This window comes from Larus michahellis, chromosome 4 (genome assembly GCF_964199755.1).
Source record: "Larus michahellis chromosome 4, bLarMic1.1, whole genome shotgun sequence".
In the NCBI taxonomy this organism is placed as follows: domain Eukaryota; kingdom Metazoa; phylum Chordata; class Aves; order Charadriiformes; family Laridae; genus Larus; species Larus michahellis.
This window is the reverse complement of record NC_133899.1, coordinates 92,588,117-92,611,719: the sequence shown is the minus strand read 5'-3', so window position 1 is coordinate 92,611,719 and position 23,603 is coordinate 92,588,117. Positions and strand designations below refer to the sequence as shown.

Below are 23,603 nucleotides of genomic sequence, written 5' to 3'. Positions count from 1 at the left end.
AGGCGTTTTTTGGGAGCGTGCCGCTGGCTGGAGCCGCCTTGTCATGTTGGTCGAGCTGCTCTTCCAGGTTGCCTGTGTGTCCCTGTTCCTCCCGGGCGGCCAGGGCAGGGTGTATCCCGGGAGGAAGAAGCCGGCCAGCTTTGCCGTGGAGAGGTAGCCGGGTTTCCCCTCTCTCTTTTTTTTTTTTTCTTTTTTTTTTTGTTTTTTTTGTTTTTTTTTCTTCTTTTTCCCCCCCTTCTCCCTCTCCCAGTTACACCTGGGGACGGTGGCGTGCGGTGCGGAGCTCCGGCCATCCCTCCCCTTGGCTGCCTTTGGGGCTCCGGTTGTGCCTTCCATCCCGGTCGGAGCGGCTGGCGCCCCCCTCGTCCCTCCCTCTGCCCCGGGGGGGCCGGAACCAGGGGAGCGTGACCCCCCGCATCCCTGTCCTGCTCCCTGCATCCATATCCTGCTCCCTGCATCCCTGTCCTGCTCCCCATGTCCCCTCCTGGGGACATTTCTCCACTGCCACCGTGTGTTGGGGCTGGCTGGGACACGGTCCTCTCCTTCTGTCCCGCCTTGTTTTGGGGTCACACTGTCCCCCCCTTCACCCCACACCTGCCTCCCCATGGATCCGTGCTCTGCCACCGGGGATGGGGTGGCCGTGGGCACGTGGTGACCACTCCTGTGTGTCCCCCTGTCCTGGCCCCGGGGTGGCTCAGACCAGGGGAGTGTGACCCCCACATCCCTGTCCTGCTCCCCACATCCGTGCCCTGCTCCCTGCATCCCTGTCCCGCTCCCCATGTCCCTTCTTGGGGACATTTCTCCCCTGTCACTGTGTGCGGGGGCTGGCTGGGACATGGTCCTCTCTGTCCCATCTTTTGGGGTCACACTGCACCCCGCTTTGCCCCACACCTGCCTCCCCCACATCCATGTTCTACCACCGGGGATGGGGTGGCCGTGGGCACGTCGTGACCGCTCCCGTGTGTCCCCTTGTCCTCGCCCTGGGGTGGCCGGGACCAGGGGCGCGTGACACCCACATCCCTGTCCTGCTCCCCATGTCCCCTCCTGGGGGACATTTCTCCCCTGTCGCCGTGTGCTGGGGTGTTGGGGCTGGCTGGGACACGGTCCTCTCCTTCTGTCCCATCTTGTTTTGGGGTCACACTGTCCCCCGCTTCACCCCACACCTGCCTCCCCCACATCCATGCTCTGCCACCGGGGATGGGGTGGCCGTGGGCATGTCGTGACCGCTCCTGTGTGTCCCCTTGTCCTCGCCCTGGGGTGGCCGGGACCAGGGGAGCGTGACCCCCGCATCCCTGTCCTGCTCCCCGCATCCGTGCCCTGCTCCCTTGTCCCCTCCTGGGGGACATTTCTCCCCTGTCGCCGTGTGCTGGGGTGTTGGGGCTGGCTGGGACATGGTCCTCTCCTTCTGTCCCGCCTTGTTTTGGGGTCACGCTGTCCCCTGCTTCACCCCACACCTGCCTCCCCCACATCCATGCTCTGCCACCGGGGATGGGGTGGCCGTGGGCACGTCATGACCGCTCCTGTGTGTCCCCCTGCCCTGGCGTCCCCTGGGCGGGGGGTTCCCGGGGGACCTTTGCTCTCTGTCCCAGGGTTGGGGGGGGTTGGTTCGGGGCAGGGTGGCCTCCAGCTTCCCGTCGGTCCCGCAGGCGCCGCGTGGGGCCCCACGTCTGCTTCTCGGGCTTCGGCAGCGGATGTTGCCCCGGCTGGATGTTGTCCCCGGGCAGCGGGCAGTGCACCCTGCGTGAGTACAGGGCTCTGGGGGAAGGGGGGGGGGACAGGGGTGGGCCAAGCTGGGGGGGTGGGGGGTGTCCCTGCCCTCCTGACACCCCGTGCCCCCGGCTCCCGGCAGCGCTCTGCTCCTTCGGCTGCGGCAGCGGCTTCTGCATCGCCCCCAACCTCTGCTCCTGCCCGGATGGAGAGCAGGGCATCACCTGCCCAGGTAACCCCCCCCCCACCCCCCCCGGTTCCCGGTCACGCCGAACGCCGGCACCCCCTGGGGTCCCTCCTGGCGGGGGCACGTCGCTCCTTGTCACCTCTCCTTGCAGCGTCCCCCAGCGCGGTCCCCGTCCCCGGGGAGCAGGTGCCACAGCGGAGGCCTGGGGCGGGGTGGGGGGCGGGGGGGTCGCCGGGGTGGCACGGGTGCCCCGTGGTGTCCCTTTGCCCGTCTTGCAGAGCCGCCGGGGACCTGCGGGGAGTACGGCTGCGACCTCTCCTGTAACCACGGCGGGTGCCAAGAGGTGGCCCGCGTCTGCCCTCTCGGCTTCGCCATGGTGGAGACGGCCAACGGCATCCGTTGCACGGGTGAGCCGGGACTGGGGGGCGGGGGGGACGAATCCCGGGTGCGGGGGGGGGGGGTGGGATATGGCGGCGGCGGTGGTTGTCCCCCTCTCCTCCGCCCCCGGCCATCTCCGTCTCTTCCCCTCGCTCCCCCAGACATCGACGAGTGCCTGAGCGCTGCCTGCGAGGGTCTCTGCGTCAACACCGAGGGCGGCTTCGTCTGCGAGTGCGGCCCTGGCATGCAGCTCTCCGCCGATCGCCACAGCTGCCAGGGTGCGGGGCTAGCGGGGGGGCAAGCGGGGGCCAGCTTGGGCTACTGACCCTCAGCCTTCTCCCCCTGCCCTCCGTCACCAGACACGGACGAGTGCCTGGCCACGCCGTGCCAGCATCGCTGCAAGAACAGCATCGGCAGCTACCGCTGCTCCTGCCGGCCCGGCTACCACCTCCACGGCAACCGGCACTCCTGCGTGGGTGAGCCCCGCGGCCCCTCTGCCCTCCCCGTGCCACCGAGCCAAGGGGCCAGAGGTGGCCCGTTGAGCCCATCGCCACCGCGCTGTCACCGTGCCCGCGTCCTTGCCTTGGTGACGGTGGAGGGGGTGGCACCTGAGCCGTATCCCGGCGTGCAGCGTCTCCTGCCCCGGGCAATGACGTGTCCCCCGTGTCCCCCCAGATGTCAACGAGTGCCGGCGGCCGGGCGAGCGCCGAGCTTGCCAGCACGCTTGCCACAACACGCCGGGCAGCTACCTCTGCTCCTGCCGCCCCGGCTACCGGCTCAGCGGCGACAGGGTCTCCTGCGAAGGTATCCGGCTCCTTCTCCAGGGCTGGGGAGCGGAGCGGGACACCCCCGGCTCCCCGCTTCCCCCCGGTGATGCCTGTTCCTTCCTTCCTTCCTAGGCTATCCCAAATCCATCCTGGCACCGTCGCCCATCCTGCAGTCCCTGCAGCATCCCCCCACCCTCGTCCTGCTCCCTCCCGGCTCCGGGGGGTCCCTCCTGCTCCCCAGGGGCTCCCCCTCATCCCATCTCCCCGCCGCAGCTCCCGGTACCCAACTCCCTTCCTCCTCCTCCTCTTCTCCTGCCTCCGTGTCCCCGGCCACCGAGCCATCGCCGCCGCGGGCGGTGGGAGCCCCCGGCACCTCCGCCCCATCAACCCCCCACTGCTGGTACCGGGGGGCTCCCCGGGAGCCGGGCGCTCGCTGGATGGAGCCGGCATGCCGGAGTTGCACCTGCCAGGTAATTTCCCCCCCCCACCGCTTCCCCAACCCCCCAATCCCACCCTCCCCGTCCCCCTGTCCCCACGGCGTGTGGCTTCGCAGGGGGGCCGTGTGCTGTGCGAGGCCGTGAGCTGCTCCGTGCCCTGCTCCCACCCGCTGCCCGCCCCGGCCGGGGGCTGCTGCCCCAGCTGCGCAGGTGAGCCCCGCTGTCCCCACCCTGTGTCCCCCAGCCCGGTGTCCCCCTGACACCCCCACACCCCCCACACCCCCCCCCCCCCCCCGACCTCCCAGGCTGCCTGCACGAGGGGGTGGCCAGGGCCGAAGGCGACGTCTTCACCCCGTCCGCTGGGAACTGCACCGTCTGCCTCTGCCTGGTGAGCCCCCGCCGTCCCGCCATGGCAGCACCCCCGCCCCGGCGTGATGTCCCCCCCCCACCACCACCATGTCACAGCTGCCCCGGTGACAGCCCCCACGTTCTCCTCCCCAGGCTGGGAACGTCTCCTGCATCTCCCCCGAGTGCCCCCCGGGCTCCTGCCCCGGCACGGCCCCGGCCGACTGCTGCTCCTGCCAGCCAGGTGGGTGCCCCCCGGACCCCCAGCCCCTGGGAGCTGGGGGGGGGGCGGCTCTGCTGGGGGTGGGGGTTTGGCAGGGGGCCGTGTTCTGCTCCCCAACCCCAGCCCTGCTGCCCCCCTCCCCCCCCCTCCCCCAGCAAAATGCAGTTTTCGGGGCCGTACATACGCGCACGGCGCCCGCTTCACCCTGGACGGGGACGAATGCACCACCTGCGTCTGCCGGGTAGGTCCCGGGGGGCTGGGGGGGGGGTCCTGGGTCCCGTCCCCCCACCCCCAGGGATGCTCCAGGGCTTCCCCGTACCATCCTGCTGGGGGGGATCCAGCCTTTGCTGGGGGCTGAGGCAGGATGGATGGAGACGGGGCTGGCTCCGGCTGGGGGGCCAGTGGGTGAGGCGTCCCCGCGTCCCCAGGGCGGCGAGGTGGAGTGCTCCTTCGCCCCCTGCCCCGCGCTGGACTGTCCGCAGCACCAGCGGCATCTGGGCCCCGGGCAGTGCTGCTTCACCTGCCGGGACCCCCCGGCCCCCGCCGGTGAGCCCACGCCGGGGGGGGCACCTGGGGACGGGCAGGGCAGGATGGGGGGGACAGTGAGGACAAGATGGAGGGGACATTTGGGGATGGGCAGGGTGGGATGTGGGGGACAGTGAGGACAGGATGGAGGGGACATCTGGGGATGGGCAGGGTAGGATGGGGGGGACAGTAAGGACAGGACAGGAGACATTTGGGGATGGACAGCGTGGGATGTGAGGGACACTTGGGGGTGGGCAGGGTGCGAAGGGGGGACAGTGAGGACATGATGGAGGGGACATTTGGGGATGGGCAGGGTGGGATGGGGGGGACATTGAGGACAAGATGGAGGGGACATTTGGAGGTGGGCAGGGTGGGATGTTGGGGACATCTGGGAACAGGATGGAGGAAGCATTTGGGGATGGACAGCGTGGGATGTGAGGGACACTTGGGGATGGGCAGGGTGGGATGGGGGGGACAGTGAGGACAAGATGGAGGGAACATTTGGGGACAGGCAGGGTGGAATGGGGGGACAGTGAGGATGGGATGGAGAGAGCATTTGGGGATGGGCAGGGTGGGATGTGGGGGACAGTGAGGACAGGATGGAGGGGACATCTGGGGATGGGCAGGGTGGGATGTGGGGGACATTTGGGGACAGGCAGGGTGGGATGGGGGGACAGTGAGGATGGGGTGGAGAGAGCATTTGGGGATGGGCAGGGTGGGATGTAGGGGACATTTGGGGACGGGCAGGGTGGGATGTGGGGGACAGTGAGGACAAGATGGAGGGGACATTTGGGGATGGGCAGGGTGGGATGTGGGGGACACTTGGGGATGGGCAGGGTGCGAAGGGGGGGACAGTGAGGACATGATGGAGGGGACATTTGGGGATTGCAGTGTGGGATATGGGGGACTTTTGGGGATTGCAGTGTGGGATTTTGGGGACAATGAGGACGGGACGCAGGGGACATCTGGGGATGGGCAGGGTGGAATGGGGGGACAGTGAGGGCAAGATGCAGGGGACATTTGGGGACGGGCAGGGTGGGATGTGGGGGACAGTGAGGACGGGAGGCAGGGGACATCTGGGGATGAGCAGGGTGGGATCTTGGGGACAATGAGGACTGGACGCAGGGGACGTCTGGGGACGGGCAGGGTGGGATGTGAGAATACCTGGGTAGAGGGAGGGTGGGATGCGTGGGACAGCGGGGGACAAGGAGGAGGGGATGCAGGGGACGCGTGGGGACAGGGAGGCCAGGGGAAAGTGGAGGACGTGGGGGTGCGTGGGGACTGGCGGGGCGTTGGGGGAGCGGGGGGGGGGGGGGGGGCTGCGAGGTGAGGAGTGGGCACAGGACGGGTGACGGGGTGTCCACCCCCTGTCCGTCCCCCCGCCGCCAACCCCAGGTTGCTTCGTGGATGACAACGGGGTGGAGTTTCCCATCGGACAGATCTGGTCTCCGGGCGATCCCTGTGAGTTATGCATCTGCCAGGTGAATGAGAACCTGCTCTGCTTCACTCCTCCTACCCGGCCCCCCCACCCCCCCCCCCGGCGCACGGCTCCTGTCCCCCCTCCCGCCCTCGGCATGCCCGGGCTGCTCGCGGCCGTGGGCCCCGGCGGCTCCCCGCTTCCGTGGGCTTGAAACCCTACGGTTTTGGGCAGCCCGAGGTCTCTGTCAAGTGTTTCTCCCCCGCAGGCAGACGGCTCGGTGAGCTGCAAGAGGACGGACTGCGTGGAGACCTGTCCCTACCCCATCCGCATCCCCGGGCAGTGCTGCCCCGACTGCTCGGCAGGTGATGGGTGCTGGTTCGTCTCCGTCCCCTTCTCCGTCCCCCTCCTCCGTGCCCTTTCTCTGTCCCCCTCCTCCGTGCCCTTTCTCTGTCCCCCTCCTCCGTGCCCTTTCTCCGTCCCCTTCTCCAACCTCCTTCTCTGTCCCCTTTGCATTCTTTCTCCATTCTCCTTCTCCATCCCTTTCTCCATCCCTTTCTCCATCCCTTTCTCCATCCCTTTCTCCATCCCTTTCTCCATCCCTTTCTCCATCCCTTTCTCCATCCTCCTCCTCCATGCCCTTCTCTGTCCCTTCTCCATCCCCCTTCTCCGTCCTTTCTCCATCCCCTACCCCATCCCCTTTACATCCTTTCTCCACCCCCTTTCTCCATCCCCCTTCTCCATTCCCTCTGCATCCCTTCTCCATCCTCCTTCTCTATCCTCCTCCATCCCCTTCCCCATCCCCTTTGCATGCTTTCTCCATCCCCCTTTCTCCATCCCCCTTTCTCCATCCCCCTTTCTCCATCCCCCTTTCTCCATCCCCCTTTCTCCATTCCCTCTGCATCCCTTCTCCATCCCCCTCCATCCTCTTTCTCCATCCCCCTTTCTCCATTCCCTCTGCATCCCTTCTCCATCCCCCTCCATCCTCTTTCTCCGACCTTTCTCCATCCCCTTTCTCCGACCTTTCTCCATCCCCTTCTTCATCCTCCTTCGCATCCATCCCCTATCCATCCCTTCTCCATCCCCTGCCCGCAGCCCCGGGCAGGACCCGAGCCAGCAAGCCTGGCCTTAAGCAGAGGGGTCCCCAGGAGGTCCCCGAGCCATCGGGGTGGGGGGGACACACGACACGACCACAAATGCCCCCTCTCCTCCCCCCAGGCTGCACCTACATGGGAAGGATCTTCTACAACAACGAGACCTTCCCCTCCGTCCTGGACCCCTGCCTCAGCTGCATCTGCCTGGTGAGGGCTGCGCCGGGGGCAGTGAGATGTCGGGGGGGGGGGTTGGCTCCTGCCCCACGGGCTGAGCCCTGGTTTTTTCCTCCGTTACAGGAAAAAGCTCCCCCCCCCCCCCGCCTCCCCCCCCGCCCAACCTTCCTCTTTTTCCCCGGTGGGGGCTAACGCCCGGGTCTTCCCACGTCTCTCGCAGCTGGGCTCGGTGGCCTGTTCGCCCGTGGACTGTGCCATCTTCTGCACCTACCCCTTCCACCCCGAGGGCGAGTGCTGCCCCGTCTGTAACGGTAGGAGCCGGGGCTGGAGAAGAGGTGGTGGGGGTCAGGGAGGGGGGGGGACACCCCATCACCTTGTCACCCCGTCCGGTGACACCCCCCCGCTCCCTGCAGACTGCAACTACCAGGGCAGGAAGGTGGGCAACGGGCAGACCTTCACCCCCGAGGGACAGCCCTGCACCCGCTGTACCTGCCAGGTGAGCGGGGGGCAGCCCTCCCCGGGGGGGGATGGTTCACAGAGCACCCCCCCCCCTTCAATACCCCCCCACCTTCCCCCGTTTTCACCCCTCGCCGCCAGCTGGGGGAGGTGAGCTGCGAGAAGAGGCTGTGCCCCCGCTCCTGCGCGGAGCCCCCCGCGCTGCCCGCCGCCTGCTGCCCGCCATGCCAAGGTAACGGGATGGGGGGGGGGGGGGGGGGGGGGCGGGGGGGGTGCCTGGGGTACCGGGGGATGGTTCGGGGACCCCCCCAACCCCCCGTGGCCTGCGGGATACGTCCGTGCTGCAGCACCCTGGGGTGGTTGGGTGCCCCCCGGAGGGGTTCCCGGCGTGGGGGGGGGGGGAAGGTGGGTGCTGACCAAAAGCATCTCTCCGTTAGTCGCAGACGCCCGGCTCCCGCTGCGGAGCAGCGACCTGTCCCCGTCCCCGTCCCACGAGGACTCACCCGCTGGCACCCCTCACCCCAGCCCCCCCGCATCCACCCGGCCCCCCCGGCACCGCCTGGCTCAGCTCCTGCTTCCCAACGCAGCCCCCCTCGGCCCTTCCGCGGGGAGCGGGGGGACCGGGGAGCCCCCTCCGACCACGCTGAGCCCCCCCGGGCGCCCATCCACAGCCTCTCTGCCCCCCGACGCCCCCTCTGAGGCCGCAGCCCCCCCACATCCCACAGGCAGCCCCGGTTCGAGCCCCGAGGCTCAGGGACCCCACGGGGACACAGACCCCTCTTCTGTGCCACCGGCCAGCGGGGAGAGCCCCGGTGGGCACGCGGCTCCCTAGGGAGGGAGGGAGGGAGGGATGGAGAGGAAGAGGAGGATGAAGAGGAGGATGAAGAGGAGGAGGGGGTCTTGCAGGACCAGCAGGCCTGGCCCACCAGGTCCCCGGGGGTGGGTGGGTGGGTTGGGGGGGTTGTGGGTGGCAAGCAGACAGGGTGGGCAACAGCATCCCCGCTCCCACGGGCCCACGGCCACTGCCCTCTCTCTCTCTCGAGGTCCCCACCTGCCCCGGGGGTCCCCCAGCCCCTCACCGCCCCCCCGCCCTTCCCCCCCCCCGAGGCAGGACTGTGGGGCAGGACCAGTGGCCCCCCCACCACCCCCAGGCTCTCTGGGTACAACATGTGGGGCTGGGAGATGCTCCTGGCCGGGCTGGGGTGCCCCGTGTCAGCCCCCCCGGCCGCGGCACGCGCGCCCCCAGGGTGGGTGCTGCCCCCGGCTCCTGGCGTGGGGAGGGGGCGAGCTCCCCCCCCCCCCCCCCCCGCCCCGGCCACCAATAAAGTCACCCTGATATTTATGCCCCGTCCCCCTGCTCCTGCTTGCACCCACTGGCGTGCTGGAGCCAGCTTTCCCTCGGGTGGGGGGGCTTTGGGCTGATTCCCCCCCGCTCCCCGGGATGAAGAGGGTGGTGCCGGAGGTTTTTGTTCCCCCCCCACCACCCCCGAGCGGGGTTTGGGGACAGGAGGGACGTGTCCTGCCCCGGCGGCTGGGGACTTCATTGCGGAGTCTCTGCCGAGAGGAGCCGAGCAGGGGGAGAGGGGTTTCGCGGGGCTGGTTTTGGCTGTTTTTAGCTGGTTTGGGCTGATTTGGGCTGATTTTGTCTCCTCCTGGGCAAGACTTCCCGGAGGCTCGACCTGAGCAAAGGTCCCGGGAAGCGTTTGGAAGGCGCCGAGGTCGGCGCTGCCCCTGCGAAGGGGCTCCCGGAGCACTGCCCTGCCAGGGGAGATGGTGGAAAGACGGGTCCGTGGCTCCCGGGAGCATCACGGGGGTTTATCCAGGTGGGATCCAGCGGGGAGATGGGGGGTGATTAGCGGCACGAAGCACCCCCAGCACCAGGATGGGACCCACCACCCTCCCTGAGCCCCAGACGTGGGCATGGGATGCTGATGATGCTGTGCCCTGTTGCCAGCATGGGGACGGAAAGCAGTGACACCTTTACGTGGGGGTGCGCGGAGGCACGTCCCGGCCCCGGTGAGGAGCACCGGCCGCCCTGATAAAGCCCCCCCCCGGGTGCCCGGTTGGCAGCACGGCTCTGTCCCCGGCGGCCCGGGGCTCTTCCCGGCTGCGGGTGCCTCCAGCCCCACATCTCCACAGGCTCCAGGGGTGTTTGTGGGGCTGAGGGACACCACCAGGGGGTGGCTCTGCCCTTGGGATAAGGTGGCACCCCATCTGCGCCCCCACCAGTGTCCATTTCCCATGCCCAGGGCCGCGGTGGCAGCGCCGGGGGTGGCCGTGCCAGCCCTTCTCGGAGGGACACAGCACAAGGGGGCTTCTCCACAGCTTTATTGGGCTCGGTGGCCGGAGGGGACAGGAGCGCTGGGCAAGGGCCAGCCCTGCCAGCCACCAGGCTGGGGACGCCAGGACTGCTGTCTGTCCCCGTCCCCAACGCCGAGGGGCGCTCAGGGCAGCCGGGACAGCCCCACCATGTTGGTGGCCCTGTTGAAGATGACGTAGTACTCGCGGATGAAGACGTCCCCAAGGATCCAGAGCTCGCCCGACTCGGTGGGGACGTCCATGCCTTGAAAGCCGAGGGTGCAGTACCCATTGCTCTGCGGCGGGGACATGGTGGTGGTTACCAGCTGCCCGGAACCACCCCCCCAGGCCCTCCCCGTTCCTCCCCGCGGTGGGATGCTCACCTCCAGCACGTAGGCCCTGGGTGGCACGGGGAAGGCTTTGCCGTTGATGTGGAAGACGATGCTGGGCAGTCTGCTGGCGGCACTGCAGCTGATCTGGCCGGGGTCGGGGTGGGGGGGACACACGCGGTGACAGGTGGAGGTCAGCGGCCACCCCAAGAGGGACCGTGGACCCCGGGGAGCGATGGAGCAACCCCGAGGTCTGGCTGGGCACCCCGAAGGTCCCCAAAGCCTTGCGCGGTCCTCTGGGGCCTCACCTCGCCGTTGGAGTTGGCACCAAGGATGCTCAGGATGGCGCCGAGGGCTCTGTCGGGCACGGCCAGCAGCGAGGTGCCCGTGTCCACGATGGCCTGGCAGCCGAAGGCGCAGGCGATGCCCTCGCCACCGATGGAGACGCTGGGGAGAGGGGTGCGGGCTGAGCCTCCTGGGCGCGGGACGAGGGGCCGCAGCCCCCCAAAACACCGGTTGGGGGGCAAAGGGGAGCCACCGAGGCCGGGGGCTGCGCCGGGACTAACCTGTCCATGCGGATCTGCCAGTAGGTTTCGGCAGAGAGGGGGATCCAGGTGATGCCGTTGATGGTGTATAAGGGGTCGATGGCGCCGAAGAGGACAAAGCTGCCGCCCCGCTCGTCCCTGCAAGCGGGGAGCCGTCAGGAGGGGGTCCCACCCCGCCAGCCATCAACCGGGGAGGGGGGGGGGCTTTGCTGCCATCCTCCTCCACCGGTGCCGGCAGCGGTGAGCCATGTCCCCCAGGAGCCACGGGGCGTCAGGCCACCAGCGAACGGTGTCGGAGCCAGCCCCGCCGGGGGGGAAACGGGAGAAAACCCTCGGTAAGGGCTAGGGGGGGGGCTCCAGCCGGGGCTTACTTGCTCAGGTAGACGGAGAAGAGGTCCTTGGCCACGAGGTTTTGCATCATCATGTTATCGAAGACAGGGGTGGCCCCGGAAGAGGCGATGCTGGGGAAAGCCAGCCCCAGGATGCCATCGAAGGGGGTGTAGTAGAAGAAAGCACCGGGCTCGGTCTCAGCCAGCCCGAACATCTGATTGAGGACCTCGATGTTCGCGACCTGGCCAGGGAGAGGGAGAGGGGGTGGGTTTGGGCGGACGATGCCCCCGCGTCCCCCCTCTCGGGTGGGGGACCCTGGCTTACGGTGACGGTGTCGTAGCCCAGGACGCCGGACATGCTGCCGGTGCCGTAGGCGATGTAGAGGCTTTCGTTAGTGCTGATGAAGGTGGAGGATTCCGCGGGGTTGAAGCGGTTGTGGTTGCCTGAGGGTGCAGGAGGGAGACGGTCGCGGTCCGTCCTGTCCTCAGGACAAGGGACGACCCCCCAGTGCCCGGAGGACATCCCTTGGGAGAGACAGGGCAGAGCCGGCCTCGGCTCCCAGCCCTCCCCGGGGGCTCCCAGAGCCAGGCAGGGCAAGGTGGGGTGGCCGCAGGGCTAGTGGACACCTACTGCAGGCGGGGCTGGAGCAGTACACCGAGGGCACCCACAGGTTGGAGGAGCCGGTGTCAAAGACGACGGTGAACTCCTGGGCTGGGGTCCCGATGGAGATGGTGCCGAAGTACTCGTTCTGGCAAAGCGGGATGGGTAAGGGGCTAGCGGGATGGATCACGGGCTAGTGGGATGGGTAAGGGGCTAGTGAGTCAGATAAGGGGCAAGTTGGTCAAGTAAGGGGCTAGGAGGATGGATAAGGTGTTAGTGGGTCAGGTAAGGGGCGAGTGGGTCAAGTAAGGGGCTAGGAGGATGGGTAAGGGACTAGTAGATCAGGTAAGGGGGTAGAAGTATGGGTAAGGGGCTAGTTAGTCAAGTAATGGGCTAGGAGGATGGGTAAGGGGCTAGTGGGTCAGGTAAGGGGGTAGAAGTATGGGTAAGGGACTAGTTAGTCAAGTAAGGGGCTAGGAGGATGGGTAAGGGACTAGTAGATCAGGTAAGGGGGTAGAAGTATGGGTAAGGGGCTAGTTAGTCAAGTAAGGGGCTAGGAGGATGGGTAAGGGGCTAGTGGGTCAGGTAAGGGGGTAGGAGGATGGGTAAGGGGCTAATGGGCCAGGTAAGGGGCTAGTTAGTCAAGTAAGGGGCTAGGAGGATGGGTAAGGGGCTAGTGGGTCATGTAAGGGGGTAGAAGGATGGGTAAGGGGCTAATGGGCCAGGTAAGGGGCTAGTTAGTCAAGTAAGGGGCTAGGAGGATGGGTAAGGGGCTAGTGGGTCAGGTGAGGGGGTAGGGATGAGGGTAAGGGGAAGGGTAAGGTACAAGCGGGTCAGATAAGGGGCTAGTGGGTCAAGTAAGGGGCTAGGAGGATGGGTAAGGGGGTCAGGTAAGGGGCTAGGGGGTCGGGTAAGGTGGCAGCCGCCCCCGTGGGCTGCCAGCCCGGCCGGTGCCAGCCCCTGTGCCCCGCCATGCTCACGTCCAGGTAGTTCTGCAGGGGCTCGGCGGCGATGCGGGAGCGGAAGTACTTGGCGGCCGGGTCGAAGGGGTGCTGCTTCAGGTATTTCTCCAGCAAGCCGTGCTCCCGCAGGGTCTGCCGCAGGGACTTGCCCTTCCTCAGAGGGACCCTGGGCGCAGGGGGGACGCAGTCGGTCACCGGGAGGTGGGCGGCAGGGAAGCGCCCCGGGGGGGGGCGGCGGCGGGTAGCGCTCGCCCTGTGTCTTGTCCCCCAGCCCCTCGTGTGGGACCCCGGGGGCCATAGCGGTGGCTGGGTGGGGGGGGTGGCGGGGGGGGGCAGCAGTTTGTCCCCCCCACATCCCTGCTGGGAATGGTTTGGGTTGGAAGGGACCTTAAAGCCCACCCAGTGCCACCCCCTGCCCTGGGCAGGGACACCTCCCACCAGCCCAGGTTGCCCCGAGCCCCGTCCAACCTGGTCTTGCCTCCCTCAGCGTGGGTGCTGGGGGGGGGGGGGGGTGTCCTGTTGGGGGCCGTGTGGCACCCCCGCGCTCACCTGGAGATGAGGCCATGGCCCAGGGCCACCAAGCCAAGGAGCAGGAGCAGCTTCATGGTGCCTGCTAACAGCCAGCGCCTGAGGCGAAGGGACACAGGGAATGTGCCACCCGTCCCAGCCCGGCTCCTTATATCCCGTCCCAGCCTGGCTCCTTATATCCCGGCCAGGCTTGTTTGGTCACCATCCCTGATAAGAAAGGCAAACGGCTCCGGGGGCAGTTATCACAACGTCCTTAAGGGAAATGTTGTCGTGGGGCGGGGGGGAATGGCAAGCTGAGGGCTCTCCATCCACCCTGGGGTCAACCAGCGGGGCCGGGATGCGGGGATGCTTGTGCCAGGCTGGGGGAGAAGCACCCTCCGGTTTACTCCGCATCCCGAAGGGGGAGGCACTGGGCCAGGGTCGGGGGGGGGGGGGGATGGACACCGGTGAGGGGGACACGGGGCTGGCTGTGGTCATTTCTGGGCATTTCCCTCTCCTTCTGAGCAGCCGGGGAATTACACAAGCCGGAAACACGCCTGTGGCCGAGGAACCGCAGCGTAAATCATGTGCCATTTAGATAAAAGCGTTTGGCTCCCAGTCGGCTTTAGCTGGCTGGGGTGGGGGGGGGCAGGGGGTGACATTTTCCCCCAGCCCCCAGGGTAAATGTGGTACGAAGGCTCCTCGGGCTGCTCCAGACTGTCCTTGCCCTGCTGTCTGCGGAGTTTGTCCGGGTGGAGCCGGCATGGAGATGTGGGGCTGGCACGGGACCACCGGTCCTTTGGGGTCCCCTGGTGCCCCCCCAGCCCTTTGCTGGCAGGTTTGATGCTGGGGGTTGCAGGGGATTGTCCCTTGGGGGAGCTGGGGACAGCTGGTGGCTACTGCCCTGAGCACCCTGGGGTGCCCACCCACGGGTGACAGCGAGACACGGGTCCAACCTGGCCTTGAACCCCTCCAGGGATGGGGCTTCTCTGGGCAACCTGGGCCAGGGGCTCACCACCCTCACAGCCAACAATTTCTTCCCAATATCTCATCCAAATCTCCCCTCTTTCAGTGTAAAACCCTTCCCCCTCGTCTCACGGCTCCCCTCCCTGATCCAGAGTCCCTCCCCAGCTCTCCTGGAGCCCCTTGAGGGCCTGGAAGGGGCTGGAAGGTCTCCCCGGAGCCTTCTCTTCTCCAGGCTGAACCCCCCCAGCTCTCTCAGCCTGTCCTCCCAGCAGAGGGGCTCCAGCCCTCCCAGCATCTCCGGGGCCTCCTCTGGCCCCGCTCCAACACCTCCGTGTCCTTCTGATATTGGGGCTTCATCCACCTTCCTCTGTCCCAGGGCCGCTTGCAGAAATGGGACCAGCTCGCGGGGGTCAGGGGGGTGAAACTGGGACCAGCTGGGGGAAAGACCAGCTCAGGACGTCGCCGGTTGAACGACGCCAAGGTCGCCCGTGTTGGGCTGCGTCGGAGGCGCCCGGCGCTGGACCGGGCGTCACAGCCTTCGTCACAGCGCCACGCGTGTGAGATGTGGCTGCTGGCACGGTCACCTTGTCCCGCGCTCGGAGGAAAACAAAGCCAGATCCAGCGCCAAGGAGCTGGGGACCAGCCTGCCCAGAGGCACCGCAGGGGCTGGAGCTGGTTTTCCTCCCTCCCTCCCTCCCCGTTTCACCCCAGCTCTGAATAATTAAAGAATTAAGGAGAGATGCTAAATTGCACTAGGGGAAATGTGATGAGTAAGAACCTGGGAGGATCCGATGGGTGATGTTGGGGTGGGGGGAAAAGGGACAAAACCCCTAATTCTTCCCGAGCGAAGAAGGAAGGTGCGATGTGTCCCGTTCTGGGGGGGCGGGTCTGGAAAGGAGACGGTCTTGGCTGACCCCCAGAATGGAAAGCCTGGACCAGGCGGGAGGCCGCGGCCTGAAAACCCCGCGGGGAACCTTGGCGTGGCGTAACCGCTGGCCTCGGGAGCCAGCCCCTGCCTGCAGGTCGCCGTAAACCGCAGAGAAAAGCGGCAAATTCGACAAGAGCTTCGCTCCCCCCCACCCCCCCCGGCCCCCTGCGAGGCAGCAGCGCCTTTTGAAGACGAGCTCCGAGAAGGGGCAGCCCCGGCAAAGGGGCTGTTCGGCCGCCAACGCGTCCGCGCTGCGCGGGGAACGTGGATTCGTAGAAGGTCATCGGAGGGGAAGCGCTCCAGGACGCGTCCCTCGGTGGGGCGGCTGCGCTGGGACAGCCCCCACGGGCTGCGGGGCCGCGTTTCTTCCCCCCTGTCTAGGTTTGAGCCACACGGGATTAATTGCTCGTCTAATGCTGGGGAAAACTGTACTTTTAGAAGACTCCGGTGTCTGAATTGGTGGCAATATTCGCTTTACAGCCGGCTCTGGTGTGGGGGATTCAAGGTCTCAGCGTTTCCGAGCTCGCCAGGTGCGGGGATGAGGAGGAGCGAGACCCGGGCGCTTGCCCCAAGCTGCCAACAGGGTTATTTCAGACCAGGAATGTCACATTTGATATAAATTAGACAGTTTTCTAAGGAGTTCTCTCTCTTTCTCCCTCTCCCCCGTGCTGGCTGCCATCCTGAGCACTCCTCGCCCCGGTGCCGGAGCCCGGAGCCCTTCCCTTCCTCCCGCAGCCGCAGCGCTCGCAGGGTCCCACATTGGCTGTCCCTGCGGGGATGCACGGCTTCCGCTGATGGAACGGGATGAGTATAATCCTTGTGCATTTTAGATCGGTATCGGGATCAATATTGCTTCTTTTATATTACCAATGTTAATTATTTAGTCTCATTCTATTAAATCCTTTTACATTTCAACCCTGGGGTTTCCTTGTTTTTCCCCGATTCCCCTTCCCGGGTGGGGAGGGGTCATCGGGTGAGAGAATAATTGTTGGAGTGACAATAAATTGTGGCGGGTTTCTCAAACCATAACCCCCCCACACCCCCGCAGCGGGTGTCTGCACGCAGGGAAGAAGCTGTTCCTGCCAGGCAAAGCCTCCTCCTCCTCCACAGCACCCCCCGGGGGTTTCGCTGCCCCACGGGGATGCCTGGCAGGGCCGGGGGGGCTCAGGCCTGGGCTGCTGCAGAAATTGGGATCAGCTGCTGCAAATCCCATTTGTATATGAGGGAGATTCCAAACTGGAGCTTACTGGTTTGCTTGGCTATTGCTTGTCCTGTGCTGGGAGCCCTTTGTAAGCGTCTTTGCCGGTGGAAGGCAGACATCGTACCCTTGCAGAGACTGGCCCGTCGACGGCCGTGCTCATGGCGGGGGGCGGTTTGGAGAGCTGTCAAAGCTGCCACCTTCCCACCCGTTCATCCTCCAAGGACTGGAGCTCAGGACTTTCTCCAGGGAGGCTCCTCAGGATCTACCGGGATTGGCACGCATTCCGTGCTGGGGCAGATAACGCCGCAGGAGGTCCACAGGGGCCGGTGTGGGCTGCAGGAGGTGGTGGCCACAGCTTCACAGAGCTGGTAGCCACGGGCACGTGTCGGTGTGGCTCCCACATGGAGAGGAAGGTTGTGCTGGAAGGCGGAATGGTCCTTGGTCCGGGAGGAGGTGACTGGTGGGTGTGGGGGAGCAGGGAGGTCAGTGTCCCCCTCCTGGGGCAGGGATGGAGGTCCGGGTGGTGCCGGGGTGGAGTTTCTTTCCTCCATTTGTGGGAAAGGTGACGCTCCTTGAGCAGAACACATCTGCTCCGGGTGGGGTGACGAAGGGCCGAGCTGCCTCCAAGGTGGCCTTCAGCACCGATGCTCACCCTGCGTTGGCTTTGGTAACGAGCAGAAGACACCCGAGAAAGAGAAAGCTGAAGGGCAGCAACATTTCAGGTGCCGAACTCTGCCTTCGGAGCAAGTTAGCGAGTTGGGTTTTGGGGACCAAAGCCCGGACTCGCTGTCCCACCTCACTTCAACCTGGTCTCTCTTGCTTTTGGGGCCGCTAAGTTTTGGGGCTGCTAAGTTTTGGGTTTGGTTTTTTTTTGTTTGTTTTTTTTTTTTTGGTTTTTTTTGCCAGAACATTAGAGGAAATGAAAACGAGGAGTTTCTCAACAGCTGCATACCAATTTAATTCTCTTTTTTTTTTTTTTTTTGCCAGTCAGCACATTCAGACACAACGCAAACCCTCGCAGGGACCAACCTGTGCTCTCACGGCAGCCCTCTCTCCGGGCAAAGAGGATTTTTGGGGCGAAGGCTCTCCTTGTATTTAAAAAAACAAACAAACAAACAAACAAACTGGAGAAACCTCATGCTCAGGACCAGTGTTTTAGGGGAATATAATTTGGTTTATTCTGTAGCTCGGTCGCCCTGGCAGCGCTGGGTTCGCCGGCAATTAAAGCTCCGTTTTCCAGAGCAGCAAAGGAACGAGAGAAGCTGCAGCAGCGGAACGCCTGCTCCGTTTGGATAAAAAGGTACGTCCGGTGTTTCTGGGCGGATACGCCAGCCTCTAGGTGAGCTGGCCTCTTCCAAACACCCAAACCCCATCCCAAATTCGGGAATTGTATTCATCTCATGAAGACTCAAAGCAATTTTTCAGTCTTTTACTGCAGCCCCCTTACTGCGTGCAGTTATTGCCGAAACAGAGCCCCACGTGCAACGTTGCAATCACTGAGGGCCGGGATTTCATTTTATTTTTTTTTTCCAGTGGAAAGAAGTAATTTGTCAAACGATGGGAAGTTTGGGGGTGAGCACATTCTTCTCACAATAGATCCCACCGCTAGGAGCCAATGAAAAACCGTGTGTGTTCAGACAGGCATTGATTTTTGGGGATGCCTCATTACCCACAGCACGAAGAAGCTGCGGAATTCAGCCCCCGAAAAATCTCAGAGCAAATATTCAGCGCCATTAAAGTCAAGAACAAAAGAAAAGGGGGGAGGATGGGAAAAGACTCACTTTCGGGCTGCCAAATGATTTTTCCCGTCGGGCTGTGGAGACAATTCCTCAGAGGAAAAGCCCCAAAGCGCGTCTGGTGACCCGAAGGGGAAGGTCTAAAGCAGGGCAGGCAGCCCCGGGCACCGCACAGCTCTCGTCACGCACTTGGCATCGCCGTTCCCTTCCGTCTTGATGGAAGGATGGAACCCAGGGGAAGGATTTTGCTGGAAAAACATATGGGCTTGGTCCTTCTCGGGCTGCAACTGGTGGTGGCTCATGCTGGTGGCTCCAGAGATAAGGGTCCGCTCCCTCCGGGACCTGGAGGTCCACTGCAACGAGGTGGCTGAAGCCTTGGCCGGACAGACGGATTTCAGCCCTGTCCCGGTGACAGCGTGACCGTGACACCGTGGCTGCACCCTCCTTCCCAAGCCCTTTCCACCCTGGCACCCTTCAGTCTCCATTAATTCCGGTTTTCAGAGCCCTCGGGGGAATCTCAGCCCCTGGGAGTTTGGAGGCAGATGCGGTGTGATCCATCGTCCTGGTTTCAGCGACACAGGATTAATTTCTCCTTCAGTAATTTTAATTTGCAGTAAGGTCTCTTCTAACGCTGGGGAAAAGTCCACTTTTAGAAGACTCTGGTGTCTGAATTGGTGGAAATATTCGCTTTACAGCCAGCTCTGCTGTGGGGGATTCAAGGTCTCAGCGTTTTCGAGCTCCCCAGGTGCGGGGATGAGGAGGAGCGAGACCCGGGCGCTTGTCCCAAGCTGCCAACAGGGTTATTTCAGACCAGGAATGTCACATTCGATATAAATTAGAAAGTTTTCTAAGGAGTTCTCTCTCTCTCTCTCTTTCTCTCTCTTTCTCCCTCTCCCCCGTGCTGGCTGCCATCCTGAGCACTCCTCGCCCCGGTGCCGGAGCCCTGAGCCCTTCCCTTCCTCCCGCAGCCGCAGCGCTCGCAGGGTCCCACATTGGCTGTCCCTGCGGGGATGCACGGCTTCCACTGATGGAACGGGCTGAGTATAATCCTTGTGCATTTTATATCGGTATCGGGATCACTATTGCTTCTTTTGTATTACCAATGTTAATTATTTAGTCTCATTCTATTCAGTCTTTCTACATTTCAACCCTTGGATTTCCTTGTTTTTCCCCGATTCCCCTTCTTGGGTGGGGAGGGGTCACTGGGTGAGAGAATAATCGTCTAAACGACAAAAAAATGCGAGTTCTTCAACCACAACACCCATCTATCACGTAACGCCCTTCCAGCCTCGTGCCCCGGGACGGGAGGGGGAAATCAGCCGCACAAACAGCCCGGCGGGTTCATTGTGTTGTCAAAGATGGGGATGGCTCCGGAGGCAGCGATGCTGGGGACGGCCAGGCTCGGGGTGCCATCGAAGGGGGCGCAGCACAAAAAGGAGCCAGGCTCAGGCCAACGGGATGTTTCCAACCTTGGGAGAGAAACGGAAGGAACAAGACACGCTGGATTCTGGAAAAAATCTACCCTTTGGCCCCAAAAGGAGCAAGGAATCCTGAGGAAACTCCAAAACCAAGCTGCAAAGAGCTCCAAACACAACTCTGCTGCATCCCCAGCGCGGCTGAGGGGAGGGCAGGGGGCAGGCAGCGCACGGCGGGGCACTGGGTGCCCAGTTTGGGTGCCTGGGCTGGGTGGCAGAGGGTGGCCGCTCTGTCGTAGCTCAGCTTGGCGGCAGAGGGCACCAAACGATGCGGAGATCCCCGCTGTGTTCTCCAAAGGCAGACGAAGGCCAGCTGGAGGGATGGATCCGGAGGCTTTCAGTTCTGGTTTGCCTGTTCCCCACGCAGCTGTGGCCGGGTTAGGATTCCTGTTCAATAAAATCCCCCAAGAATTACGCTTTTGTCCAGAAAAAATGTACGATTTTGATGGCTGAGTAAGGCTGGATTGGACTCCCTGCATGCAGAGGAGCTCACGAGGAACTTGGGCAACGCAGAAGCACTAAATCACTCATAAAAAGCGCTAAAATAAAGTACCCGGTGGCCCCGGGTGGGTGAGGGGAGGCCAGCTGGTGGCCGGAGCGGTTGTGGTTGACTGCAAAGGCAGAAGAGTTGGGTGGTGACCATGACCCGCCCCCCCCGCCCCCGCAGAGAAGGACGGCGGCGGCGCAGGACTGGTGACAGGAGTATTTTACGCTCCGCTGCTCCCAGTGATTGGCAGCAATTGGCACGGGAAGAGACAGTCCCTCCAAAGGTCACACGAGCGAGACGCGCTGGAGATAACTCACAGGGTTCCTCGCGCAATCTAGGTCACCAACGAGAGGAGACGGGCGCCTCCAAAAGCTGCCTTGGCTCCAAGACGGATCCCCGAGTGGCAAATTCCCATCAGGAACGCAATTGCCGCAAGGACCGTTGCGAATTATGCGATCAATCCCGATGGCCAGGTGCCTGAAAGTCTCCAGGGGAGCCGTCCAAGATTAGGCAACGCCACTTCTGTGGCTCACCCCAAATATGAATTTTCAGGCTTTCTGTACGGCAAAGGACTTTGCTGACTAAGCTCGGGGACGGCTTTATCCAACTTTACCCGTGCAGGCTTGAAAAGCTCAGCCCGAGAGGAAAAAAAAAAAAAAAAAAATCACCTTATTGAGATATTCCTTATCTCGGTATGTGCAAATTAAGGAAGTAAACTTGTTTTCCAGTCCCTGTTCCTGGTTTTTCCTGTGCCTCCTGTAAAGGCGTTATCACACATCACATAATTGCTTTATCAGAACTGTCAGATGAAAGGCACAAAGGCAGGGAGGGCTGGTTCGAGGCTCCTGGGGTATCAAACTCCTATGATTTATGGAAGAATATTTGATTAAGTTATCAAGGAAGCCCCCAGAGATGTAGGTTGGTCCTTGCCGAGCTGGTGGCGGGGGGGGGGACACACGACACTTTTGCTGGGGTAGGACCCGTGGGTGGCCAGGCCACCTCTCCGCCCGCTGTGGCGCATCGTGGATGGTGACGAACACCTTTGGTGACCTCGGTCTGTGGTTGCTAAATCAGTGAATGTTATTCTCTGACTGGGTGGCTTCGATAGCGGCCGGACCGCGTGGACCACAAAACTTCCTGGTTGTACAAGGGCAAACGCGGAAAGGGAACTGGTTTGATTGCGGTTCGCTCATGCGAGAGGCGGCGGACAGATGGCCTGACGGCTGGGCCGTGGTGCCGAGAAGAGCGGAGAGAAACGGCGCTTTCCACTAAAGTCCCGATTAAAAGACGGGGTGGGATTCTGAGAAAGGCTCTTCCGTGGTATGAATCCTCCCCTGTTGAGGAACACGGGTAACAACGCGTTGAAAACAAACAGCAGCACATTAAAAGAAGAAAGAACAGCACTATCGATTTTTTTTTTTTCCCCTTTATTGGGAAACGCTCCAAATTTCATTTGACTCCTGGGCTCAGAAGGAACACCCAACCAAAACCACAAATGAACTTGGCCAGATAATAAACAAAAGGCGAAATCCGACAAAGGATCGGGATCGCTGAGCTTTTTGTTGTTTTGTTTTGTTTTGTTTTGTTTTTTAACCTTTTGCTAATTGGGTGTTCATTTGCTCTCTAGCCTTACACCGCCACCCTCCACTTCGGAGCCCAAGGAGCTGCAATCAACATCAGCTGCACTAACGAGGTCCTGCATCGATAGCGGACTCTGGAAAGTTTCCATTTCGCTCCCAAACACTTTCTAGATTACAGCTTCGCTTCCTCAAGCGAGCAAAGCGTCCAACTGACCTCAGCTGCTCCAGAAGCACGCGCCGTAGCTGAACGCTCCTTACCGAAAACGTTTTACTCCTTTCTGCCAGCTTTGTCCCAGGCCACGAGCGCTCTGTTGATGCAGAAACAGCTCGAAATTTGGTACGCGGTGTAATTTAAACGCTTACCCATTTTCGGTTATTTTGACTCGCGGTGGGTATTGGCTATCGGCCTTTGTGCCTTTGAGTCTTTCAGCTGATAAAGGAACTGTGTGAAGTATCATAATGGCCAGCTGAAACCACCTCTTATACAAATTAAGTAAGCAGATAATGGGCACATCATTCAGAACTGACCAAAACCCACCCATTTAATCACATTTTTGATTGCCGGGCAACACTTTATCATTCAACGGGATAATTTTCCCTTTCTTCCTTCATTGCAAAGAACAAATCTGAACACAACTTAGTTTACCCACTACTCAGCCTTACATCTTAACAGAAATTAATATAAATTTAACGATTACAAGGGCTCCAGCCCTTCCACATCCGTGGAGACTGCTTCTCAAACAAGCCGTGAAAATATCGATCTCCCTTTGGAAAGTCAAGTTCCCTTCCTCGCAATAACATTGGGGTTTGACCCGGTTATCAGCCACGCCACGAACAAATGGTCCCTGATTAAACCATACGGGGACTTATTAGGATTCATGTGACTCGTATTTATTATACAACAGCCAACAGGCCTCACGTGGTGCGTGTCTCTGGCAGGGACGAGGTGCCTTTCCCGACATACGCGCCGGGATCGCAGCACTTCTCTAACAGCTGGGTGACCTTGCCCAGCCTCCCGCCGTCTCCTTCACCGTCCTCTCCCCTCAGCACCTCGAGCCCGTCTCATCCGGCAACGCGGAGCTTTCCCCCATCCTCACACAATCCTTAGCACCGCTCGCGTCTGGCGGGGATGTGGAAGTACGGGTGGAAAAGCGGAGGCTGGCTTCGCGTAGAGGGTGATGGCGTCAGAGCTTCCTCTCTCCTGCTGCTCAGGAACTTTCCCGTTTCACGTGAAGAAAACCTAATGTGGGTATTCAGCAGGGATTTGCTTTTATCTCTTGGTTCCAGCTACGCCACCTGAAAAAAAAAGCCGTAACATGAATTTTTGGCACGTTGCTGAGGTCTGTATGTACAGCTTTGACCTACAACTAAGTGCTCCATATCCATTATCTCACCTCCCCTGCTTCTCCGTCCCCTCTTCTCTTGCACTTCCATCAACCCTTATCCCCCACCTCCACCTCTGCCGCCCCTTTACTGCCACGTACCTCGCCATGCTCGCTTCCCCTCCATCCCTTTCCCCATCACAGAAGTTTTAATTTCGTTTTCATTTCTCACAGGGCTGGATTTAGCCGGATGACGGCCAAGAGAATTCCGAGTCACCCGAAAACAACAGACATTTGAGTGCCTGTAGCAGCCAGCCAGCCTGCGGAGAACAACGTGGCTTTTGCAGCGGCTCTTCTTGCTCTTAGACCTCTGCAAAACAAGAACAGCGGGAGGAAACTCCCTGCGTGGGAAGGGCCCAGCCACGAGGCGTCGGCGAGGTCCTGACGAGGCAAAAGCTGCTTCAAATCTCACCGCGAATCCAACCCGAACCCGCTACGCCTGAATTTCAACCAGCTGCCTGCCTGTAAGCAGCAATAAGCTTTGTTGTAATGCCTTCCTTTTTAACTCTTGTCATAATGATTAATCTCGCCTGATCTTTCTCTGCGGCTCTATGGCTTTCCGCTTTT

The 23,603-nt window shown here is 62.5% G+C and overlaps 2 protein-coding genes across 2 annotated transcripts; one reads left to right on the top strand and one right to left on the bottom strand.

Moving 5' to 3' along the window:
* The first annotated feature begins 43 nt into the window (after positions 1–43).
* Positions 44–8,541, top strand: VWCE (von Willebrand factor C and EGF domains). The gene is given in 21 exon segments (XM_074586517.1): positions 44–153; positions 1,647–1,741; positions 1,850–1,939; positions 2,173–2,301; positions 2,434–2,550; positions 2,632–2,748; positions 2,948–3,076; positions 3,172–3,509; positions 3,593–3,686; positions 3,782–3,864; positions 3,978–4,065; positions 4,200–4,285; positions 4,473–4,590; positions 5,965–6,050; positions 6,255–6,351; positions 7,205–7,287; positions 7,475–7,565; positions 7,668–7,750; positions 7,852–7,942; positions 8,148–8,321; positions 8,324–8,541. Coding segments are annotated over 21 exon segments (2,385 nt in total). The 3' UTR covers positions 8,410–8,541.
* Positions 8,542–10,047: 1,506 nt separating this feature from the next.
* Positions 10,048–13,625, bottom strand: PGA5 (pepsinogen A5). Its single transcript, XM_074586545.1, has 9 exons — positions 13,324–13,625; positions 12,793–12,940; positions 11,843–11,960; positions 11,537–11,655; positions 11,254–11,453; positions 10,904–11,020; positions 10,646–10,784; positions 10,392–10,484; positions 10,048–10,304 (listed from the first exon to the last, which is right to left on the bottom strand). Exons 1-9 carry the CDS (start codon positions 13,377–13,379, stop codon positions 10,155–10,157), a joined length of 1,140 nt encoding a protein of 379 aa, XP_074442646.1. The 5' UTR covers positions 13,380–13,625; the 3' UTR covers positions 10,048–10,154.
* Positions 13,626–23,603: the final 9,978 nt, after the last annotated feature.